General features: G+C 38.2%; 1 protein-coding gene across 4 annotated transcripts in view; it reads left to right on the top strand.

The window, feature by feature from the left end:
* nfatc2a (nuclear factor of activated T cells 2a) overlaps positions 1-26,448 on the top strand; it is an 83,159-nt gene that overhangs the window by 30,554 nt on the left and 26,157 nt on the right. For all 4 annotated transcript variants that reach the window (XM_066702749.1, XM_066702747.1, XM_066702745.1 and 1 more), the window contains exons 4-6: positions 2,119-2,321; positions 2,747-2,919; positions 8,223-8,363. In XM_066702749.1, coding sequence (XP_066558846.1) covers positions 2,119-2,321; positions 2,747-2,919; positions 8,223-8,363 — 517 coding nt within the window. The remainder of the gene's footprint in view (positions 1-2,118; positions 2,322-2,746; positions 2,920-8,222; positions 8,364-26,448) is intronic.

The following is a 26,448-nucleotide window of genomic DNA, read 5'->3' as shown; positions in this document are numbered from 1 at the left end:
TATAAATGTGTTATTGTAAGCGGCATGCAACCATTTATTATACGCACTAATCATGTAAAATGTAAATATCTGTTGTTGTTTTTTTACTTGATTATTACAACGAGGAATAACACGGAAGTGAATCTCGAAAACGAACCCGAGTTCGAACTCTGCACGTTTGTACACAAGGCCAGTGTGAACAGCAGCACACTGATACATTGTTTCAAAGCAAACGAACCCAGGCCGGATTAAATCAAAACGTTGACACACCCGCTAATAGAAAACTGCAAACCTGTACATCATAGCGGTTACATTTATAATTCGAAGAAATCTTACTAAAATTGAAGATGCAACTGAACACAGTTCTATAGTTTTCTATTAGCGGGTGGGTCAAAGTTTAGATTATTCAATCTGAATCTGCAGAGTTTATTACTACTACGTCCACAATATTGTGTTTGCAATAAAATACACGTATGAGCCTCGTTTGCCCTGTCAGGACAGTGGCAGATGTGTACACTATATTACCGAGTAGGTATTAGGGATGTGTCCAAAAATAAGTATTTATTATTATTAATAATAATAATAATAATAATAATAATAATAATAATAATAATAGACTCCAATCGATACGTGTGTAGGCGTGTTACCAGTCAAAACATGTCGTTCTTTATAATTAATATTTCCCACCTTATGTTGTAAGTAAAACCACATATATAAAATACTCCAGCCTGTCTTGTGTTTAGAAGTATTTTTAATACCTACGAAAACAACAGAATGACAATACCTTCATCTGCTGAAGCACGTTTCCTGGTCTGCAGAATTGAATACTGGTTCCTCAGCAGAGATCCAATCATTTTTTTCTCCAAAGCCCGCCTATTTTAATGGTAATTTCCTGTATAGAATTCGTTTTAGTTTGCTGCAACTATTTTAAGTTTGCAGCAACTTTTTTAAGTTTGCTGACACTTTTTTTAATGTTGCAGACACTTTTTTAAAGACTTTGCAGCATCTTTTTTAAGTTTGCTGGTGTTTTGTTTTAATTGTAAAGTCATCTTTTTTTTTATTTGCATGTGTTTTGCACTTCAGGGCCACCGTACGACAACCATATGATTAAAGATTAGCAAAAGCACTGTCTGGATTTGTGAGGCTCCAGATGTTTCTCATACATTTTCACTTTTCAGTTCAAGTTTCCAGCAGCTCTTGTATTGGTTGGTGAGCATTCCCCTGAGCTGTAGCAGTTAGATTCACACAGATATATATAAAAAAAAACAGCTGTGACCTCTGACCTTTTGGATCTTTAGGTAGAATCTCTTCATCACAGGACTTCTGTTGGGGTTCGAGGTTACAGAGGAATGCTAATGTTTTAAACAGTCACTCTAAATCATCAATACCTGTCTATATGCCAAACTTATTCTTAAAAATGTCTAGTAATGTCTTTTTTCCCTTTCCTTTCACAAATGCAAAGACTAATCATAGCAAACTTCCAATTTTGGCTTCTGTTATTACTTGGGGAGTTTTAAAGTATATATGACATACAACAGTACCTTCACATGAAAATAAAATACGTTTTTGTTCTGTAGATTAAAATGTTTGTATTGGATGTGGGTTTCTTCTATTATAATTAATTTTAATCCTCCACGTAGTTTGGTGAATGTCATAAAGGAACTATGAGCACGTTCACTTTGGTCTCCTTAAAGAAAAATAATGCAAAAGTGCAGGTTTACACATGTGCAGGTCTACACATAAACTGTAGCTCAAAACAGATAATTTGAATATCTGATACGGCACTACATGCAAAACCTGTGATAAACACCATGCAGATGTTATATATAGATCAGATTTAAAGTAAGAAAAGAAGAACCTTCAGTCTTCTATACCTATTTTAGTTACAATATGTTTTTTGTCTGCTAAATGATCTGTGGATATTACCAAAAACATATTTAATAGCTAGGAGCACATCAAGTACAAAGTCTAGGAGGCGAGGGTAAAGAGGAGACTCAAAATTGAATTGGTAGTGTTGTTTCATTCCCTTTTATTTATGTGTGGTGTGTGTGATGCACAATGTGGTATTTATTTGCCTGCGCTGGCAATAAACAGAGGTTGTTTGCATATGGCTGAAGAGGGTCTCTGTGTGTGTTCCAGCTTCATGGCTACAGGGGGAAGGAGCCACTGGGGCTGCAGATTTTCATCGGGACGGCTGACGAGAGGATCCTGAAACCGCATGCCTTCTACCAGGTCCACCGCATCACAGGCAAAACCGTCACCACCACCAGCTACGAGAAGGTCGTCGGCAGCACCAAGATCCTGGAAATCCCTCTGGAGCCCAAGAACAACATGAAAGCTGTGTAAGGAAACCCAGGCCTCTCAGACTTTTTCTCAACGTTCTCAAGATTAGGTCTCTGAGTCCAGGTGTACTGTCTCCCCTGACACTAAGCACAAGTACAAGTTTTTCCAGTGTCTCAATTTCAGTAAGATATTTAAAAACATTAAAAAATATATATGCTTCCATTACACTACATAAATAAGGAAACAAGAGAACTGTAGTCCTTGAAGGCTGCAGGGGATTGAAGTGTTTGCTCAAAATGATCCCTACACGACTGAATTTATCAAAACCCCTGATTTTGTGTAATTAAAAGTCTTTGTAAATTGATCATTTAATGGGGTGACCTATAAATCCTGCTGGAAGGGAGGTCTCTGTGAGCAGGGCTGGTGACCCCCAACACATCTGAGCCATCTTGACCAATACCTCTCTCCTGATGTTTCCCCACAGAATTGACTGTGCCGGCATCCTGAAGCTGAGGAATGCGGATATCGAGCTGAGAAAAGGGGAGACGGACATTGGCAGGAAGAACACGAGAGTACGCCTGGTCTTCCGCATTCACATACCTCAACCCGGGGGAGGCGTGGTCTCGCTCCAGGCGGCGTCGAACCCCATTGAGTGCTGTAAGTCGGCCCAGAGTCCTTTCTGTCTGCACCAATATCAACTTAATTTGCTATTGGTGTTGAAGGTAAACCAATAGGAAAACCACTGTGTAGCTGATTGCTGCATTTCAGGTTTCACAAACTCTTGTATACAATATACTGATGAAGCAAAAAATGTAAATGCTACTGTACATCCTTATGTCTGTGCAAATTCACAAATTCTAACCAGCAGTGGATTGAGTCCTGTAGAGTGGTTCACTGAATTCTTCTGATGCCAGGATAGGTCCCCTGTTATTGCCTTTCACGACCAAGCACACAAGTAATGTTGCTTTAGGCACATATTGCATTCAGCTTCTTACACAATTAAAAACAAATACAGTTAAAAACGTTCTGGTTTTCATAGGATTAATTTTTTTCTGCCTGTTAACTTGATTTGGTTTAGATGAGCAGATGGCTATTTTTGTTCATATATTTACAAACTAGATGTAAAATAGCTCAGGTGAAAAGGAATGTGATAATTATATTGAACAGCCTTATTTTATTAGGTCGTTCAGTATATATCTCACACACATCAAACATAAGATGTAGATCCAGCACCCAAGATCACGGTATTTTAAAGCCTCTGCTTATTTTGTACAAAGCTTCTGTTATACTTACAAGAGGTGGTGTTATCTAACACGATCACCTGTTACAGGCAGTCCAATAATTCTATGAGAGGGGAAACCGAATGTACATATTTGGGCAAATAAAGGTGAGCTGTTTGAACAAATTGAAGGCATCCTGCTACCCTGTAGATGCATGGGATTCCCCAGAATGGTAAAACTAAAAAGCCTTTGAAGCAAAGACCAGAGATGAAACGTGCTGGTTTGCTAATTTATGACGGCATATTATGCATTGTTTCCACAGTCATATATTTTACAAGAATCTTGTTTGTCTTTCAATTAATTAAAAATCCAAAAATAAATAGGTGACTGTCTAGTTTAAGCAGTGCTCTTTTAGCCAGACAGGAGACAAACCTGTATGATTCTGATTATATCGATGATCATGGCAAGACTTCTAGTTACAGATCGCATTGTATTGTAATCATTTACAACCAGCTGAAATTGTTGCCACTTGCAGCACGTTATTTTGTTTTAGATTAATTTGCTTCACTGCCAATGATTATGTCCTTCAATAGTGCAATCTATGGATCATCAGGCTTACAGAACTGATAAGCCATTATTAAAAGAGGGGCAAGCGTGTAGCAGGTAAACACGGATAGCCATCTTCATGTAATATTTAAAGAGACCAGTCACTGGATGTATCCTAGTTTTGTTGACTCAAGCAAATTATCTCAGACTTCCACTCTGTGCAAAGGTCACATGAAGCAGACACCCCAGGGAAACACAAGCTGTGCTGTCATTTTTTTTTCCTCTCTCCAAGGAAGCTTTGCCCCTTCTCAGGGCTTGTCCATTGAAAGAATAAGGTTTAGTTTCCAATCCCAATACATTTTAATGGAAACATACAATCGTTTTTTTTTAAAACAATCTGTTACGAAGCACTCTCAGATGGGCTGTGCAGTGTTATGTATCATTGTACATGGTCAGTAAATATGCAATATATTCATGTCAAAAAACAACCAATAAAACATTCACTGCCTTTGTTTACTAATAGGTTACTAACAACTGATAATTCAACAACTTCAATAGTAAACAAAATGCAGGGCTGAAAATTTGTCAAAAACGTTGGTCATATGGACAGATTAGGGACCCAAAATGATAATTGTAACATTAGTCAAAGGTAAAGTGGGTGAATAATGGTTTTATCATTTTCTGTAATTGAGACTCTCAATATGCTGCATTGATCTGGCAAGAAGTAAAACATAAGCCTTGCTCATTTGGTTTCTAGTAGCCAATCCATTCCAAAATCATAGAGAGAAATGTATTCAGTGAAAAACTAGAGAGTCAGTGAATAGGAAGGGAGCTATAATATTATATTTGTAGAAAGAAAGAACATCCCTGTAATTTGAGTGAAGACTGAAGCAATATTTATTCATGGCCTTTCTGTAAGGTGGGTATGATTAAAGACAGGATATTATTATGGAACATTGTCTTTATTTATTTTAGCAATCTCTTAATGTGGTTCCATATAACTGGTGAATCAAAACCAGCTCCATTGTGGCGATTCTGTTGTTTTATATTCATTTGCAATTACAGTATTCTTCATCCTCAGGTCACAAAAGCACAGTTTATCGGGCAGCCTGAATTTCTAACTTGCATAAAAGACTGCATCCTTCAAAACAGTAGAAAGTAATGATGTAAAGTATTAGAACTGAATGGAAATTATAATTTGAATCAAAGAAATGCAGACTGAGTTACAGTTTACACTTGTTGATTGTTTTATACAGTAAGGGACATAATGATAACATTACTATAATTTTTCCAGCTCTATTCCAAAAATAGATTGCATCTCAATTGTATTATCATATCTCTTGAGGAAAGCTTTTGGTGTAAAATTATCCCAGTATATACAGTAGTCAGTCGCTTATGTAAAGTCCAGTCTCTCATTCCTCTTCCTCTGTTCAGTAAATGTGAGTTTCACCACACTAGATTTGTAAGTGAATTCCTGTCAACTCTACCACAGACTGCTCATTAGAGCACTGATTCAGCAGTCTGAAGGCTTTGATTCCAGTTGCTTTTAATTTATTTGATTGAGCACGTACATGCAACCTGTATAAGGAACCTGTAAACAGTCAAGCATGTATATGTAATGTAGAAATGTTGGATTTAGCCAGTGTATGTGTTTTGTGAAATAGCCAGCAAGCTCTGAAACAATATATATGTTTCCAAGACAGCAACACTTCCCTTTTTTCCAACTGACTGGTTTCTGTTATTCCTCTTTTATGTGACAACCTCTCCAGAAGAATAAACACAAGCAATATAGTGAAAATACATACTAGCACTCGATTTGTCATTTATTTATAGGTGCCCACATTAATTAATTACATACATTTTCTGTGGAAATTTGTTCCAAACCACATATTCAAAACTCAATAGTGTTTCATGTCTTGAAATATGAAGATTCTGCTCAGTCAGCCTATCCCAAAATGACAACGGTTTCTTCTAATGACTGATACCCTCCTTCCTTACTATCTAAAATCATCTGGCATAACCAATACCTTAATACAGTTTGCCAATCTGTCAATGATGTGCCCATTTTCACAGTCGGTGCTTTGATGCCATGTGCACAAGAAAGCAAATCTACTGAGGGACTTTCTACACAACAGCTTATAAAGTGATATCAGTCTTGGTGATCGGCAGACATCCAGCCCAGAAGACAATTTAAATGCCCTTGTCTAATCTGCTTGTTTATTTCGGATTACATAGCAGATAATAATAATAATAATAATAATAATAATAATAATAATAATAATAATAAAATAAAAACAAGTGCCCTTGCATGGAAAGTACATTATTTCTTAGAAATGGTTGTGTATGACGATGGATATAACCTTCAAATGAGTCATGCTCTTGAAGGTGTGTGAAGAGGAGGGAGAAAAACAACAGTTTTGATCTTTTAACTTACATTACTGCAAATCAGATGGCATAAAAGTAGCATTGATGTAAGCAGTGTTGTGTGTGTCATACTGTGATAAAGAAGAAAAGTAACCAGCATCTGAAATCATCAGCTATTGCTTACAAGAATAATTGTCTATAAAAACAATGTATCAGGCCTTAAATGTGATTTGAAGTTGCAATAGTTGAGTTAAATCCTTCCCTTTCAGCTTAAATCGTGGGAGGAAAACATTCAATATATGCTAAAGCTTCCAGATTAGCGTCCTATAAATAGGAAAGAATCAGTTGACAATGGACACTTCAGTGTGAAGTCTGAGAATCCTGCAATTGTCAAGGTAGCTTTTATTTGTATTTTTGCATTTTTCATGTTGCCAAGTGCCGGATTAAATAAAAACTTTGACCCACCCGCTAATAGCAAACTACATACCTGTATATCATAGCGGTTACATTTACGATTAGAAGAATGTGGCATCTTACTGAAAATGAAGCCACAACTGAGTACAGTTCTGTCATTTTCCTTTAGCGGGTGGGTCGAAGTTTTGATTTACTCTGGCCCCAAGACTGTATTTAATAGTCATGCCTTTCAGTTTTTCTTCCCTTTGAGCGGGAAATCAAAAACACAGTTCAAGTACACCTGAAATCTAAAGACGTGACAACCTGCATGAAGATTAAAAAAATGTAATTGATTTCAAAGGGAAAGAGACAGTTGGCTAACAAAGAATATATAGCATTCAGTCTTCTGAACAAGTGTATTCTGTGTATTCTGTTAAACAGTATGCACTACACAAAGAAAAGAGAAAGTTACACTGGGTATCTTATTGTAGTAGCATCCAAGGCCTTCTGAGAATAGCTCAGCCAGTCATTTTGTGTTCACTCTATCACTGTAGGAAAATTATTTTATAAAAACGTTTAAAAATGTGTGTGTAACTGCACAAGGCACTAAGTCAAGTGGCAGGAAGCTTATAACAAAATCAACCGCTATAGCACAGACCCCTCTCTCAATCAAGAGTTGTAATAAACTTGCAGGAGTAACATACTTCACAAGTGAGTCAGCGGGTGGTAGTGACCAAAACATAGTGTGGGATTGAAATAGTTGTTTTCCTTGATTAACCTGATAGACTGTGAATTTGTAAAGGTTGCAAAATCTCTGTGTGATTGCTTTTATTTTCCACAACATGACTACTGTACCCTTGTTTGTTTGTATCGGTGTCTGCATCTGTGCTACTATACAGTATTAATAGTGATTGTGGGTGGGCAGTAGGGACTGTGGCCAGACAGTCATTTATGCTTCACTGACAAGCACTTGCGGTGAATTACACTTTAAAACAATTGCCGTTAAATGTAGTAATTTTAAAAATATCAATTCCAAATTACCACAATACCTGTGATTACCATTTAATTGTATTGCTTCAATATTTTACATTTTAAATAGCTACAGATCACCTGTAAAACCTCCAGAAACAAAGATCACTTAATTTGAGACCATTTAAAATTGGTAGGTCATAATATTTTACAGGCTAATGCAATAAAAAAAAGAAAACACTTTTGTTATGAAACATTTATTGATCCGATTTCACTGTTGTTTGGCTAACAGTTGATGGGCAAACCTGATGATCTGAAAAACGTACTCTCTTACTTTTTGCTGTTAATGTGCTTTCTCCTTCTCAAGAACCCGGTTTGTATATGGAGGCCCCTGTTTGAAAGCCCATGAGACTTTGCTTGCTCTGGGTACCTGATGTGTCCTTCTCACTGTCCCCTCTCTGTTCACAGCCCAGAGATCTGCTCATGAGCTCCCTATGGTTGAGAAGCAGGACACAGAAAGCTGCTCCATCCTTGGGGGGCAACAGATGATCCTGACAGGGCAGAACTTCACCTCTGACTCCAAAGTGGTGTTCACAGAGAAGACACATGGTGAGTCTCTTCTCAACCCCGCCCGCCCCCCACCCCCTTATTTTTGGAAATGGAAATAATACACTGAAACGATATAATAATAAACAATGAAGAGTAATTATCAACTAAAACTCAGTCACTATCAAAACCTGTGCCATCACCCTCTTGCTCTGTGACATTTTTTGAAATGTATAATACAACAAGCTTGGAAGACTGCGCTACAAATGCGCTACAGGGCTCTGCGCAGCATTGTGATGGATCTGGCTGCCACAGATGCTGCTTCATTGCCTTGTATTCAGTACTGTTTTCTGAGCGTATCTCATCACAGCACTGTATAGCTTTTGCTAAAAACGACATAAACTATAACGAAACAAGTACAACTAACAATAAAACTTGCAATAATAATATAAAACTATTTATATACTTGTTAAAGATGAATGGATTGTCGCAATATAGATGAGACTTCTAGATGCGCACAGGTAGGCTGCATGGGCTCTAAATGATGTGCGTTTCTAGAAAAACATTGCATGATCGCCCTCCCCGGCTGTCAATACACAGTGTACAATACGAGCACTGCCTTTGGGAATGAAACATGAAACGCTGTACTGAGAAGCCGTACAATCATACAATCCAGACCTTAAGTTTAACTGTGAATAGTGTGATTAAACCAGAGACAGCTCCTTTGAGTCTTTATGCCACCCTGGTGTGGAACCCTTCATTCTAAGGAAACATTGACAGCATCCCGAAAACACAGGCTTCCCATGCAGTCTCCATCCAGTTCTCTCTGCATGCAGTGAACAATGATTGACAACCCCTCCAATTCCATATCTACAATATGTGGAGGAAAACATTATACCCTGACTTATAACACTTCCCAATAACATTGTAGAGCCTTCATTGCCACTCACTGAAAAACTGGTTTATTTAGTTTTTACATTTAAAATGTAACACCCAGAGAAGCAATCAGAATTAATCTTCACCTTCACAGACATCATTATTTAATAAAAGAGGTGCAACAGTCTCAGATTACAAAATCCAAAGGATAAGGTTACAGTCCTCCTGTCCTTTAGAATAATAATTCATTGTCACTGTCAATTTAAAGTCAGTTTTAACAACCTCTTGTTTATCTTTAATCTCATGGGGGGTGGGGGCACTTCCTTTAAATGTTATCTCTTTTAAATCTGGCCAGTTCTGCAGTTAAGCAAGCATAAGCAGGATTATACTAAATTTGTGGTCTCTATTCACTCTGAAGTACCACTTATTTGCTGGCTCAGTGAAGTAATTGCCATTTTCTTTCATTGCATTCCTGTATTTACTTTACTTTTCTAATCAATGGTATATATAATATATATTTTGTATTTTATTTATTGATTTATTGTAAAATCTATACATGCTCAGTGGTGCTTGCATTCCACCAAACATGAAAAGAAGTTAAACTTAAACCTGGAGTTACCAGGTTGTAGAATTAATTCTGACAAACTGTAAAGTACCGTAGAGGAGGAAATCATAAGAATAAATAATATGGCATCTGAAAAACTGCTGATAATTATGTGGTCAGCATATATAGCCTACTCAGCATTGCCATTGCAGCAATCTCACTGTTTCTTTAAGAAAAGGCTAGTTAAGATTTTGAACTCCAGTTCAGTGACCAACAGTACATTTGAAAATACTCTGCCTCGAGGCAATTCAATGTGATAAGCAAAATATTCTTCAAAACTAAATTTAATTTTGTATAATAATACTTAACATTGAATTAATTATAAACTGAAAGAAAATTAGTCTGTCACTATAAAAACCTTTGCTGTTAATATCATCTGCAAAATAGGAGTTAGAAGCTACTGTGCCAATCGCCAATTAAATTGAGTGTCTGGGTCCCCACACATCTGTAGGAGTGGGATGACATAGATCTGCTGAAAAAGATTCTGTGTTTCCAGCTAAGCTGAGGTATAGAAAAGGCCACAATATAACCAACTGTAGAAATTTACATACATCTGATATAATTAGTACCAATACTTTCCCTTGACCTTTTCTGTCTGTCTTTATCCATCACTCATAATATGCCTGCTTGTTTTTTTTTTTTACTATGGGAAATGTTAAACAGATAGTACATGAGTTGCTGTACTTGATATTGCGATGTGATGCAATCATAGAAATAAATGCAGCTGTATATTAGTTTGATGCAGCAAGAAGTCAAAAGGATCTAGTTACTCAGACTTCTCTTAGTGTTATCATAGAGTAGTAGCCATAAAATAAATGGGTGACATTCTGTCTAGGGCTGGGCAATATACTGAGTTTTTGAGATATAGTCGATATATTATTTTGTGCAAAATGAAAAGTGCTTGTATCATGAGTATCAAGTTTTTGTAATTTTCATGCAAGTATGTATAGTTGCAGATCCGGAAATCATGGAATGTGGGAGGAGTAACTGTCAATTTTTAATGCAGCCAATTACTTTCTAGGAAATGCTTGTCAATCTCTTTTTATGTGGCCAATCACTTGCAGAAGACAATTATCAGTAATTTTTTATGCAGCCAATCGCCTTTATAAAAGTAAGACAGAAGAAGGAATGAAGAGGATGGAGCAAATGTTCTTGGTTACATGTTTATTTTACAATCAGACAGGTTCATGGAATTATGATCTTGAATGTTAAACTCGCTATATAAACATTTTTAAAAAGCAATGGAAATGAATTAACAAAATAATACAATTACATTTAATGGCATTTTTGAATTACACAATAACAACAGAAGTGAATATGGATTTATATATATATACAGGGTTTCCTGCAGCACTATTCAGTGAGCGAAAAAAATACAAAAAAATAACAACAACAAACAAACGTTAAAGCACATGCTCAACCCCCCCACTCTCGTTTGCCAAAACTAAACCTGATCTGCAGTATGCAATATATAAATATTTATGATAGATATAATTATTGTGTGTATATATAGTTTAACACATTATATCTATCTATCTCTCTCTCTCTCTCTCTCTCTCTCTCTCTATATATATATATATATATATATATATATATATATATATATATATACTCACCTAAAGGATTATTAGGAACACCATACTAATACTGTGTTTGACCCCCTTTCGCCTTCAGAACTGCCTTAATTCTCCGTGGCATTGATTCAACAAGGTGCTGAATGCATTCTTTAGAAATGTTGGACAATATTGATAGGATAGCATCTTGCAGTTGATGGAGATTTGTGGGATGCACATCCAGGGCACGAAGCTCCCGTTCCACCACATCCCAAAGATGCTCTATTGGGTTGAGATCTGGTGACTGTGGGGGCCAGTTTAGTACAGTGAACTCATTGTCATGTTCAAGAAACCAATTTGAAATGATTCGACCTTTGTGACATGGTGCATTATCCTGCTGGAAGTAGCCATCAGAGGATGGGTACATGGTGGTCATAAAGGGATGGACATGGTCAGAAACAATGCTCAGGTAGGCCGTGGCATTTAAACGATGCCCAATTGGCACTAAGGGGCCTAAAGTGTGCCAAGAAAACATCCCCCACACCATTACACCACCACCACCAGCCTGCACAGTGGTAACAAGGCATGATGGATCCATGTTCTCATTCTGTTTATGCCAAATTCTGACTCTACCATCTGAATGTCTCAACAGAAATCGAGACTCATCAGACCAGGCAACATTTTTCCAGTCTTCAACTGTCCAAGTTTGGTGAGCTTGTGCAAATTGTAGCCTCTTTTTCCTATTTGTAGTGGAGATGAGTGGTACCCGGTGGGGTCTTCTGCTGTTGTAGCCCATCCGCCTCAAGGTTGTACGTGTTGTGGCTTCACAAATGCTTTGCTGCATACCTCGGTTGTAACGAGTGGTTATTTCAGTCAAAGTTGCTCTTCTATCAGCTTGAATCAGTCGGCCCATTCTCCTCTGACCTCTATCATCAACAAGGCATTTTCGCCCACAGGACTGCCGCATACTGGATGTTTATTATTAGGAACACCTGTTCAATTTCTCATTAATGCAATTATCTAACCAACCAATCACATGGCAGTTGCTTCAATGCATTTAGGGGTGTGGTCCTGGTCAAGACAATCTCCTGAACTCCAAACTGAATGTCTGAATGGGAAAGAAAGGCGATTTAAGCAATTTTGTGCGTGGCATGGTTGTTGGTGCCAGACGGGCCGGTCTGAGTATTTCACAATCTGCTCAGTTACTGGGATTTTCACGAACAACCATTTCTAGGGTTTACAAAGAATGGTGTGAAAAGGGAAAAACATCCAGTATGCGGCAGTCCTGTGGGCGAAAATGCCTTGTTGATGCTAGAGGTCAGAGGAGAATGGGCCGACTGATTCAAGCTGATAGAAGAGCAACTTTGACTGAAATAACCACTCGTTACAACCGAGGTATGCAGCAAAGCATTTGTGAAGCCACAACACGTACAACCTTGAGGCGGATGGGCTACAACAGCAGAAGACCCCACCGGGTACCACTCATCTCCACTACAAATAGGAAAAAGAGGCTACAATTTGCACAAGCTCACCAAAATTGGACAGTTGAAGACTGGAAAAATGTTGCCTGGTCTGATGAGTCTCGATTTCTGTTGAGACATTCAGATGGTAGAGTCAGAATTTGGCATAAACAGAATGAGAACATGGATCCATCATGCCTTGTTACCACTGTGCAGGCTGGTGGTGGTGGTGTAATGGTGTGGGGGATGTTTTCTTGGCACACTTTAGGCCCCTTAGTGCCAATTGGGCATCGTTTAAATGCCACGGCCTACCTGAGCATTGTTTCTGACCATGTCCATCCCTTTATGACCACCATGTACCCATCCTCTGATGGCTACTTCCAGCAGGATAATGCACCATGTCACAAAGGTCGAATCATTTCAAATTGGTTTCTTGAACATGACAATGAGTTCACTGTACTAAACTGGCCCCCACAGTCACCAGATCTCAACCCAATAGAGCATCTTTGGGATGTGGTGGAACGGGAGCTTCGTGCCCTGGATGTGCATCCCACAAATCTCCATCAACTGCAAGATGCTATCCTATCAATATGGGCCAACATTTCTAAAGAATGCTTTCAGCACCTTGTTGAATCAATGCCACGTAGAATTAAGGCAGTTCTGAAGGCGAAAGGGGGTCAAACACAGTATTAGTATGGTGTTCCCAATAATCCTTTAGGTGAGTGTATATCTACAGTGAGGGGAAAAAAGTATTTAATCCCCTGCTGATTTTGTAAGTTTGCCCACTGACAAAGAAATGATCAGTCTATAATTTTAATGGTAGGTGTATTTTAACAGTGAGAGACAGAATAACAACAACAAAATCCAGAAAAACGCATTTCAAAAAAGTTAAATTGATTTGCATGTTAATGAGTGAAATAAGTATTTGACCCCTTCGACTTAGTACTTGGTTGCAAAACCCTTGTTGGCAATCACAGAGGTCAGATGTTTCTTGTAGTTGGCCACCAGGTTTGCACACATCTCAGGAGGGATTTTGTCCCACTCCTCTTTGCAGATCCTCTCCAAGTCATTAAGGTTTCGAGGCTGACATTTGGCAACTCGAACCTTCAGCTCCCTCCACAGATTTTCTATGGGATTAAGGTCTGGAGACTGGCTAGGCCACTCCAGGACCTTAATGTGCTTCTTCTTGAGCCACTCCTTTGTTGCCTTGGCTGTGTGTTTTGGGTCATTGTCATGCGGGAATACCCATCCACAACCCATTTTCAATGCCCTGGCTGAGGGAAGGAGGTTCTCACCCAAGATTTGACGGTACATGGCCCCGTCCATCGTCCCTTTGATGCGGTGCAGTTGTGCCGTCCCCTTAGCAGAAAAACACCCCCAAAGCATAATGTTTCCACCTCCATGTTTGATGGTGGGGATGGTGTTCTTGGGGTCATAGGCAGCATTCCTCCTCCTCCAAACACGCGAGTTGAGTTGATGCCAAAGAGCTCGATTTTGGTCTCACCTGACCACAACACTTTCACCTAGTTCTCCTCTGAGTCATTCAGATGTTCATTGGCAAACTTCAGACGGGCCTGTACGTGTGCTTTCTTGAGCAGGGGGACCTTGCGGGCGCTGCAGGATTTCAGTCCTTCACAGCGTAGTGTGTTACCAATTGTTTTCTTGGTGACTATGGTCCCAGCTGCCTTGAGATCATTAACAAGATGCTCCCGTGTAGTTCTGGGCTGATTCCTCACCGTTCTCATGATCATTGAAACTCCACGAGGTGAGATCTTGCATGGAGCCCCAGACCGAGGGAGACTGACAGTTATTTTGTGTTTCTTCCATTTGCGAATAATCGCACCAACTCTTGTCACCTTCTCACCAAGCTGCTTGGCGATGGTCTTGTAGCCCATTCCAGCCTTGTGTAGGTCTACAATCTTGTCCCTGACATCCTTGGACAGCTCTTTGGTCTTGGCCATGTTGGAGAGTTTGGAATCTGATTGATTGATTGCTTCTGTGGACAGGTGTCTTTTATACAGGTAACGAGCTGAGATTAGGAGCACTCCCTTTAAGAGTGCTCCTAATCTCAGCTCGTTACCTGTATAAAAGACACCTGGGAGCCCGAAATCTTGCTGATTGATAGGGGATCGAATACTTATTTCCCTCATTAACATGCAAATCAATTTATAACTTTTTTGAAATGCGTTTTTCTGGATTTTTTTGTTGTTATTCTGTCTCTCACTGTTAAAATACACCTACCATTAAAATTATAGACTGATCATTTCTTTGTCAGTGGGCAAATGTACAAAATCAAATACTTTTTTCCCTCACTGTATTTATAGATATATATATATATATATATATATATACACGATTTTACATTTTCTGCTGGCTTCTATGACGTCTATTCCTTAGGCTTGAGTGTGTATTCTGTGCTTTTTCATCAAAATGTATTTTGATAGCAAGTATTTGTTAATTTGTGCTTTGTTTTTACAGGGATACTAGAGGCATTTTGTTTTTATGAACTAATTTAAAGTCAGGTTAAACAAAAATCATATTTACCATGGCAGCCTGGCAAGTGGTATTTCCTAGTTTTGCATATTTCATGATTAAAGAAAGACTTGTTGTTTGAATTATAATGTGTTTGGTCTTATTTTGTTGGTTGTTGGGAGAAAAAGAAAGATCGAGATATCCCAAAATTCTAAAAATATTGAGATATTATTTTTAGGTCATATCGCCCAGCCCTACATTCTGCTACTGATCTGTAATGTTCAGATCCAAATTAATTTCAGAAGCAGTATCTCAATAGGCTTAATGCTCCTCAAATTCTCTGTGAGGTATTGTTGTTTTGAATCTGAACAGGCCTTCTCATCTTGTAGGGACACAGAGAATCCAAAGAAGCATATAAGCATCCTTTTGTCTAGAAATGCAGCTTCACCTTTTTATGAATTTGCAGTCATTTATTTGAGTTGTGCTGGATATTTCACGTTTGTTGTGGGATTTGTATTACAGTACATTTGCGTACACATGCCTGTGACATTTAAATGAATGTGAATACATTCCTTATTTTGTTTAGAATTTTTCTGTATTCTACCATATGGTTGTGACAAACTTTAAAACCTCTCCTATCAATGTACAATGGGACTATGAACTTTCACATAGGAATTATGACTGAAAAAAATATTTTAGAAACTGTGTGATTACATATTTTGCAATTGTATTGTTACAGAAGCACAACATGTAATCTTACTGCAGAAAAGTTGTGGGGAAAGAGCATTTTACAAAAAACAAATATGGCATGGCTTTATGGCATCATCACCACTGCAGCCATGTGATGGCCCTGAGTCATATCTGGAACTATTGAACGTGTTAACAGGAAGAAAGGAAGGAAGACAGACATATAACTGTGTAGAACTGCCACTTTTTACTGTGTTTGGCAGAAAAGGCAGTGGGGTAGAAGGACAGTCTGAACCTGCCTGCATTCCTACCCATAATCACGATACCTCCACATTTCTTTACCTCTGTGTTTGAGAGTGGATGCAAATTGGAGAGCAATAAAACATAAATTGACAGCTTTTCTAAAGGTGGTGGTCGTGTTTTCTTAGGGACACCTTTGGTTACAACTGACAGTTTGCACAGTCCTAGTTGATGACAGCTGCCTGGTAGATCCTGTATCTGTAATTAATATGCCAGTAGAAAAGCCAGCATGGCTTGAAATTGAATTGTGACCTTTCTAATCAGGCGGACATTTAGTTTGCATGAAGTTTAGATTTCAGATACATTCGGATGACATTGCTTTTGTCTGGTGGGAGGTATTGCTTTTGTCTGGGCAACAGGAATTACACATGTACACAAGAGATTCACAGCAGATATGCGCTTCAATCAGATTTTGACTGCTTTTGCATGATCTGATCTGATTTCTTTTCAGCCTCCCTTTATTTGTTGCATGTAAGTTGAATGCTGTTAAATAATGGGCAACAAAAAGGGCTGCCTTGAAAGCTTATTGAAACGATGCAAGTGTGGCTCAATTCGGTCTGATTGCTTTATTTGTCAAGATTGAATGCATGCAATTTCCCTGCTCCACTGCTGCCCTTTTAAACAGTTTGTCTGGGAAGGTATTTTGCCAACATGCTTTCTATCAATGTAACCGGTCTCTATTCTTCATCTTCTGGGGGCTGCGTGCAGGTTTCTGTTTTGTGTCCCAAGAGCTTTTACAACAGGTAATGCGTGACTTGACAGGCATTCATTCTCGGGCAGATGTAAAATGCTGCCTGACAAAGGAGCCCTTTTTCTGCTGTGTCACCTTTCCCTCCAGGTGCAATGTCTTGTGTGAATTGTGGAAGCAAAACCACACCCCGCATTGCTCCAATACCGTCCCATTTATTTAAAAATCTTTATCAGTTTTTGTTTTTTTAATAGTAAATGGCAGTTTTCTCCTTCAAGACCTGCCATGAGTGTGCACTTATACTATCATGTTCCTTACAATCCTTAGGCCTCTGTGCAAACAGTTAAAAAGAAACCCTTGATGGTGGTGGCATACTGAAAGATGTGTCTTAAGATAGGTGTCATTTCGAATGATATACTTATGAATTAGTTTTTTATCCATAGTTTCCTTATTGTCCCCCCAATGAGTTCCACTACATAGTCCGTTTTCTGTTATTTTTGGTTGCTTTGCAAAGTCGTGTCCCATTGCAGCTTTTTCTTATTCTTTTTGTTTTCCTCTTTTCTTTTTGGCGGAGTTGTCTAGAGCTCTGAAGATCACCACAGTGATTCAGTTGTGCTGGTTTGTGTTTAAGACTACCCCCCCACACAGTTGCATTCTGACATTTAGTAGTTAAGCTGGATGAGCTGAAATGTATAAAAGAACGGGATTGCCATTGTTTTGGAAGGTTTCCTTGTATGACACACAGAGCTGGAACAGAGTGTCTGTGAAATCCTCTGGAAAGGAGAAAGCTGCTTTTGGCTTCAGTCCTATGGCTCTTCTCAAGTTTCTGCTCTGGGACTAGAGGACAAGCCAAACTGGGCTTCATTGTAACTTTTGAGGTTGTTTGAATGCCCAATTATAAACACACATTCACACAAAAGGATGCCCTAGCTGGATGAATGTGGAATAATAAATTACAATGCAGCGTTAGTGACATGCAAAGAAAAAAAAAACATCACCTGCTGTTACCGAAATGGAGCAAAGTCATCATAAAACAATCTCAGAGAGAGAAAAAATCCTGGCAAAAGGTACGGAATTCCCCTCCTTCTTACTCATACCATCCATATGCAATTCATTTTCGACTTGACAAGGGGTTTCCCATATAATATACAGCAATTTTTTTTTTTATTTTTTTTTAATGTCATGAGTAATACTGCTGAATTATTATCTTGCACTGTTTATAGTTACAAGTAATTGTGATTGAGCCCAGCTTTTAGATTTTTTAGTTTTTGCATCAAAAAGGGGGGGGGGGGGGATCTAAAGATAGGGTTGGGGGCAGTTTATTTCCACCTACATAAGATTTAAACTGTTTTATTTTCCAGTTGTGGTTTCCTTAGCTTACTTGGTTTAATGTAGATATTTTTTAAATGGGGTCAGTTGAGCTACAAGAAAATGAACAAGCTGAATTTCAGGTCAGAGTTGACACTTCAACCTACTGCCTCTTAAAGGTGTCAAAGCCCCAATGCTAAAGATTAAGGCTATCGCAGGAATAAATATCCAGCCTTTAGCCTCAATGTTTCTTTGTCTATTTTTTGTGTTAATATAATAAATTATATATACAATACAAAGACTATATTTTGTATCTTTTTTGATGGATTATGATTATGTAGCTTGTATATATGAAGCTTCAGAATGAGAATATTGGTAGTATTAATCTGAATTTTATGTTATCCTCAAGTTTAGGAGCTACTATAGCAGCTGCCATTTGACCTCTGTTCATGTCTGTGCAGCAGTGGTACCCCAGTTTTGCAGCAAAATCGATCATTGTTTTAATTTTGTTTCCTTTGCCTAGTACTAGGTCACAATTTGCCAACTACAAGCATCAAATAAAAAAACAGGCCTATCAGCAGGGGAGAGTAGTTACAATGAAGTCCATTTAAAGTGCCAAATGGTAATACATTAAAATGAAAAATTGAGGACCTGAGGAAGCTATTTAAGAGCTGAAATAAATAAGAATACAAGAATTACAAAAAGTGGAAAGTGATGCCTTTGTCCCCAATAACACCCCTCCCAGTTCACTCACTAGGTTTAAGTGTGTAAAATAATGACAACTCTGTTTCCTGCCTCCGGAAATCAATTGCATTACCGCCTGCAAACACTCAAAAGGATGCCTCCGTGTTGCTGCATTTTGCTGAAGTGTCCTTGCATGACTTAACACTGCATGGTTGGACTAGAGCCAGAATTAGTTTGCAATTCAGTTTACGTACACTCCTCTGCTACTGCTATACACCTAGACAGCACAAGGCCTCATTATTTTATATTTTTATGCATTTTTACTAAATATTTAATGATGACAGCATACACATTTGTAAGCATCAAATGTCTGTAAACTGCACACAAACAACTTTAATGAGCTTTTTTTTGTTTTCTACAATGTGCAAACTCAAAAATTGGTTGTCTCGTGTAGTTTTGTAATTGTGGGCACACTAAAAATGCACCACCCCCTACTTAAAATTTACAATCCTAAGCTTTTTGTGTAAAGGAGGGACAGAAACAGCCTTGTAATTTAAACCAGTATTGAGACCACAGCACAGCAGTGGTGCATTAACACATATAAACACACACGCACCCACACTCTTACACAAATATATATTTAGAGAGACTGGAGCAAATTAAGTTTTAAGTAGGCTACATTGTTCTTGCTGAAATGCTGAGTTGACTGTTAGAGTCGCGGTATTGAAGAGGTGTTGAGGCTCACATTTGTTTATAAATAAGGACATTGGCAGAATTATATACACAATGTGAAGTAATAATAATGATTTAAGTGTTACTTTGATAAACAAAAAGAATCTTTGTTGAGTTCCAATTCTGAGACTCTACTATCAACCGATGCATTTGATCCAGATCAGAAATGGCAGCGTAAACGTGCCTGTTGTGACACAGTTGTCTTGAAAGAAGTCTGCCACATTGTTTTTCTCCCCTGACTCAAAACAACCCCAATGGAAAGTCATGACCCCTCCAGGGCATGTAAGAATGTTGTGTAAATCGGAGATGAAAAACAAAAACTGAAATTCTTGTGAAATTACACCAAACGGCTGGTGTTTTACAGAAGTTCAATTTCCCATACAGCTCAAGTCATTCTTGCCATTAGTGCATATTTGCAAGAAGACTAAAATAATAAAATATTATTATGCAAAACATACTGCATTTTTCACAGCCACAGTGGTTCCTAAATCATAAATAAATACAACTCAATTACACAATAATACAGGAAAATAGCTGGTCCAATCTTCCAAAGGTTGAAAAAACTGCTAAAAAAAATAAATAAGAAAAAAAAAACAGATTTTAATAATAAGTACCATGCTAATTATTTCAAGTCTGCATTTTTATTTATTTATTTACATGTGACAGTTCCAGGGGTCACTAATCCAAATGGAGAAGGCAAAAGAAAGTAACAATTGATACTAAAAGATGACCTGAAATATAAGCAAACTTTTGTATGTCTCTTTGAAGCATCATAGGGCTGCGTATGAATACTGAATAACCAAAATGTCTATTTGGCTTTGCATACACAACACAGTCTGTTTCTTCAGATTTTTCAGAAAAACAAGAGGACCATTAAAAAAAAACGAAATAAACTTACCTGTGTCCTGTAGCCTGACCACAGTGAGTCAGTGGAAAAAGGGGATTCCTCTACAAGGCCTTTCAGTGCTGGCAACCCCCTCCCCTTGTTATAATTGGATGTGAACCAAGAGCTACCTTAAAGTAAATAAATAAAAGCCTGTTCTCTTTTGTCAACACCAGCCTCAGTGATTAACTATGGCCTTTGGTTGTGCTGTAATATCTTACAAGGAAAACTCTGGAAAGCTTGTACCAAAATACAGAGCCCTGTCACATTCAAATAAACATAGATAACGGAGGCATGAAGCAATCCCTTCAGTGTGTATCTGTGAGCCTCTTGACAATTGAATTGCATAATTTCTTAAATTAGCTATAGCAGCTTTGCCCTTAATCTATTGACTTCAGGTGAACTTGCAACACCCTTCAAGGCAAGACTTAACACAGATGCTTAAAACATAGCATAACTAAAGAAAAACATAACTTAAATAATTTTCAACCATGCTCATAGATGCTTGAAATATGCTTTCTTCTGAGATTGTTATTTTTCTTCTGTCATTGTGTATGGATAAGACATGCCCATCCCTATGTGTGTGTGTGTGTGTGTATATATATATACACTCACCTAAAGGATTATTAGGAACACCTGTTCAATTTCTCATTAATGCAATTTTCTAATCAACCAATCACATGGCAGTTGCTTCAATGCATTTAGGGGTGTGGTCCTGGTCAAGACAATCTCCTGAACTCCAAACTGAATGTCTGAATGGGAAAGAAAGGTGATTTAAGCAATTTTGAGCGTGGCATGGTTGTTGGTGCCAGACGGCCGGTCTGAGTATTTCACAATCTGCTCAGTTACTGGGATTTTCACGCACAACCAATTCTAGGGTTAACAAAGAATGGTGTGAAAAGGGAAAAACATCCAGTATGTGTCAGTCCTGTGGGCGAAAATGCCTTGTTGATGCTAGAGGTCAGAGGAGAATGGGCCGACTGATTCAAGCTGATAGAAGAGCAACTTTGACTGAAATAACCACTCGTTACAACCGAGGTATGCAGCAAAGCATTTGTGAAGCCACAACACGTACAACCTTGAGGCGGATGGGCTACAACAGCAGAAGACCCCACCGGGTACCACTCATCTCCACTACAAATAGGAAAAAGAGGCTACAATTTGCACAAGCTCACCAAAATTGGACAGTTGAAGACTGGAAAAATGTTGCCTGGTCTGATGAGTCTCGATTTCTGTTGACACATTCAGATGGTAGAGTCAGAATTTGGCGTAAACAGAATGAGAACGTGGATCCATCATGCCTTGTTACCACTGTGCAGGCTGGTGGTGGTGGTGTAATGGTGTGGGGGATGTTTTCTTGGCACACTTTAGGCCCCTTAGTGCCAACTGGGCATTGTTTAAATGCCACGGCCTACCTGAGCATTGTTTCTGACCATGTCCATCCCTTTATGACCACCATGTACCCATCCTCTGATGGCTACTTCCAGCAGGATAATGCACCATGTCACAAAGATCGAATCATTTCAAATTGGTTTCTTGAACATGACAATGAGTTCACTGTACTAAACTGGCCCCCACAGTCACCAGATCTCAACCCAATAGAGCATCTTTGGGATGTGGTGGAACGGGAGCTTCGTGCCCTGGATGTGCATCCCAAAAATCTCCATCAACTGCAAGATGCTATCCTATCAATATGGGCCAACATTTCTAAAGAATGCTTTCAGCACCTTGTTGAATCAATGCCACGTAGAATTAAGACAGTTCTGAAGGCGAAAGGGGGTCAAACACAGTATTAGTATGGTGTTCCTAATAATCCTTTAGGTGAGTGTATATATATATATATATATATATATATATATATATATATATTAGGGCTATCAGTCAATTAAAGTATTTGAAGAAAAAAAAACACTAAATGATTATAAATCAGCAAACTAAATTATAATCGCTACAGCAAACGGATGTTTTGCTCACAAATGATACTATAAACTACTCACACTGCCCTTGTAAGAAAAGCATTCCTTTGCAAATGAAACCGAAAACCTGTCTTTAATGTTTCCTTACAAATCCAGTTTGAATCCAAAGCTAGACTGTACTTTTCCCTTTAGCGTCTTGTAACCCTGCAGTTTGTGTGTGGATACTCTACTGTAGCTCTCATGATGTGATATCTCGCATGATTTGCATTTATAATTTAACACTAGAAGGGCAGGGCTGGTCAGTTTGACCGATTTTAATTTAAATTACTCTTACTTAAATTACTCCTGATTTAATTTAACATACCTGTTCTTTACTTTTCCTAAATATATGTATTAAATATGCAGCGTTTTAGCTGCATAGATGCAAACCAAGTTCAAGTCGCCATCTCTACCTCGCCTGTCTGCAGTCTTTCGTGTGCTTGAAAAACACACTCATTGTATAGCATTACAAGTGCCTTACAACTGTAGTCAGATTGAGTGGATACTGAGAGTGATTGCGCTGCAAATAAACACTTGTTACATTTATTTGTTTTCACTGTGCAGTGTACACGTTTAGAAAAAAAGTGCTTTGATGTTATTTATTCCAATCATTGTAATGTTTTATTTTTATATTACATTTAAATACCATACTCCATTTGTTCTAGTTTTATTCGATCATTTGCTTTTCAGTATACCACAGCGTTTAAAGAGGTTAACACATTTTAAAGGTTAAAATGGTTTTGGCTCTTGTAGGTAGTTTTAAATGTTGGCGCTTCTAGTGTTAACAGTATAATCGCCAGTCATTGTAATGAAGGGAAAAAAAAACTGCTTGATTAAATTGAGATTTTTTTTTTATTGTCGATCAATTCATTAGTTGATTAATAGACCCGATGAATCGATTAATCGAGGGAACCCTAATATAGCCTACATATACACTGATCAGCCATAACATTATGACCACTGACAGGTTGAAGTGAAAAACACTGATCGTTATCATGGCACCTGTCAGTGGGTGGGATATATTAGGCAGCAAGTGAACATTTTGTCCTCAAAGTTGATGTGTTAGAAGCAGGAAAAATGGGCAAGCGAAAGGATCTGAGCGACTTTGCCAAGGCCCAAATTGTGATGGCTAGACGACTGGGTCAGAGCATCTCCAAAATTGCAGCTCTTGTGGGGTGTTCCCGGTCTGCAGTGGTCAGTTCCTATCAAAAGTGGTCCAAGGAAGGAAAAGCGGTGAACCGGCAACAGGGTCATGGGCGGCCAAGGCTCACTGATGCACGTGGGGAGCAAAGGCTGGCCCGTGTGGTCTGATCCAACAGACAAGCTACTGTACCTTAAATTGCTGAAAAAGTTAATGCTGGTTCTGATAGAAAGGTGTCAGAACACACAGTGCATCGCAGTTTGTTGCGTATGGGGCTGCGTAGCCGCAGACCAGTCAGGGTGCCCATGCTGACCCCTGTCCACTGCCGAAAGCGGCTACAATGGGCACGTGAGCATCAGAACTGGACCACGGAGCAATGGAAGAAGGTGGCCTGGTCTGATGAATCACGAGTTCAAGGTGTTGACTTGGCCTCCAAATTCCCCAGATCTCAATCCAATCGAGCATCTGTGGGATGTGCTGGACAAACAAGTCCGATCCATGGAGGCCCCACCTCGCAACTTACAGGATCTGCTGCTAACATCTTGGTGCCAGATACCGCAGCACACCTTCAGAGGTCTAGTGGAGTCCATGCCTCGACGGGTCAGGGCTGTTTTGATGGCAAAAGGGGGACCTACACAATATTAGGCAGATGGTCATAATGTTATGGCTGATCAGTGTGTGTGTATATATATATACATATACACACACACACATATATTTCGGGTATTTCGTACAGGAATTAACATATTTACATGAGAAATATGATAATCTAAAAATGTACCAAATCTGTAGGGATGAAATGCTCCCATATCTTTATACATTGATTGATACACTGCAGCATCAGGGATAGGATTAACCTAAGAGCTCATGATGCAGCTGGGATACAGTGAAGCTGGTGAGATACAGAAGAAACATCCTTCGACTTGATTTCCCAGTGCACAGAAAGGATAAGTAAGCTAACGGCTGTATTTTGTGCAGTGGAGGGTTGAGAGAAGTGATAACTGCAGTTACAATAATGTTTTATAACTATGCTTCATTATGCTTCTGCTTACTTATACATTGTTCGATCTCCTGTTGTTCACTGAGATTTCTCCTATGCCCCCTTCCTTCACACTTATCTAGGACTTGACTGCATCATGTCTGCACTTGTCACCTCTTTGATATAATACTTCTGCACTTTTGTAGTCCTTAAATTGAAAGTTGCATTAATGTTTAATTTAAAATTTACACACCATCAGCCTTCACATGCCAATTGTTTCTGGTTAACGATCTCCCTGATCTAAATACAGGAAATCAATCTAGACCAGGATTTGTCAATTCCTATTATCTCCCGGCTTTCTCTACATTACAACAGCCAACACTGTTTGGGCATTCATGATCACAGTAGCCCAACACCGTCACTGAGGAGTCTCTTCATATTAAAGGTCTTTGGTGTCTGACTCAGATATACTGTTAGCAGGAATTTCAAATGTACCTTAGACAAGTGCAGTGGTGATCACAGATCCATCAGGGGTATTTACTGTTGGTTATGTCCCTGCTGCTGAGCTGATCTCTGTTATCATAGTGTTTTGTTTTGACTGTTTGTTTGGAACCTTTGTATATTGCTTGCATAAGAATAATGTGTATATTATTTTTAAATAGGGAAAACATCAATACTTTTTATATCCTCAACATTCCACATCTATCATGTAAAAGCAGAAACAAATTAATAAAAAGATCACAAATTTTAAAGGTTAAAATACTACAATAAAATATAATGATTATTATTATTATTATAATTATCATATTTTAACCTATTATAAGTTTGTTATTATTATATATATTATAATAATAATCATAATAGTAATAATAATACTGAACTTATACTAGGTTAAGATATACTAATAATAATAATAATAATAATAATAATAATAATAATAATAATAATAATATTATTATTATTATTACTACTTTATAATAAAATGACTAATTTACTCAACAATTACTTTGCAAACTCATGTTCATATTTTGTAATAAAATGTGGGTCAGTGCATGCAACAAAGAGAATTATTAAGGTAACAGGACTAAGACGATTGAAAGTAACATCAGCATGCTGTGACTGTTGTCTGCACAGTGAAGCTGCATTCAGTTGCGGGAGAAACTGGAAATATATTCCCACGCACTTTCATGTGCTTAAAAACTAAACCGCAGCAGCCAGTCAATACCAGGAACCAAAAAATGGGGCAATTTATTGTTATTGAGCTTCGAAACATCAAGAAATAGATATTTATCGTAGGCAGCGAATGCCCACACACTTCCATATGCATGCAAATGAAACTTTCATACATTTAGAAGCTAAAAGGCTAAATTGAGTTCTCTGGCGAGGGTGTGGAATATATTGTTTGTTTTCAATCATTCTTTTATTTTTATTATATATAATTATTTAAAAAAAGTTCTAACACTTCCGCTATCTCAACTTTTATAATTTATAAATAAACTTTGTATGCGCTCTTTTTCCTCAGAGTAATGATGGGAGGAAGGTTAATATGGAAAGGAGGGTTAGACATTTTATTCTTTCTGCATGTGGTTTCACCTTCTGAAACTGATTTATAAATAGGCCAGATACCTGTCTTCATGATTACTATTTCGGATACAACCTACCCCATTTGCTACATGGTGTTTTGGACAAGTTCTGTGTTTCTGTGGGCTGTATGTCTAATTATAGTTACACCACATGATTGGGTTCAGCTTAAAAGTTCAGATGAAGTAATCAGGTTATCTGCGCAGTATGAGGCGAGTTGCATTCTCCAGAATACGTTTGCTAAT

Source organism: Amia ocellicauda, chromosome 4 (genome assembly GCF_036373705.1).
Source record: "Amia ocellicauda isolate fAmiCal2 chromosome 4, fAmiCal2.hap1, whole genome shotgun sequence".
Taxonomy (NCBI): Eukaryota; Metazoa; Chordata; class Actinopteri; order Amiiformes; family Amiidae; genus Amia; species Amia ocellicauda.
The sequence above is the reverse complement of the archived record's forward strand: the minus strand, read 5'-3'. Positions and strand labels throughout refer to the sequence as shown.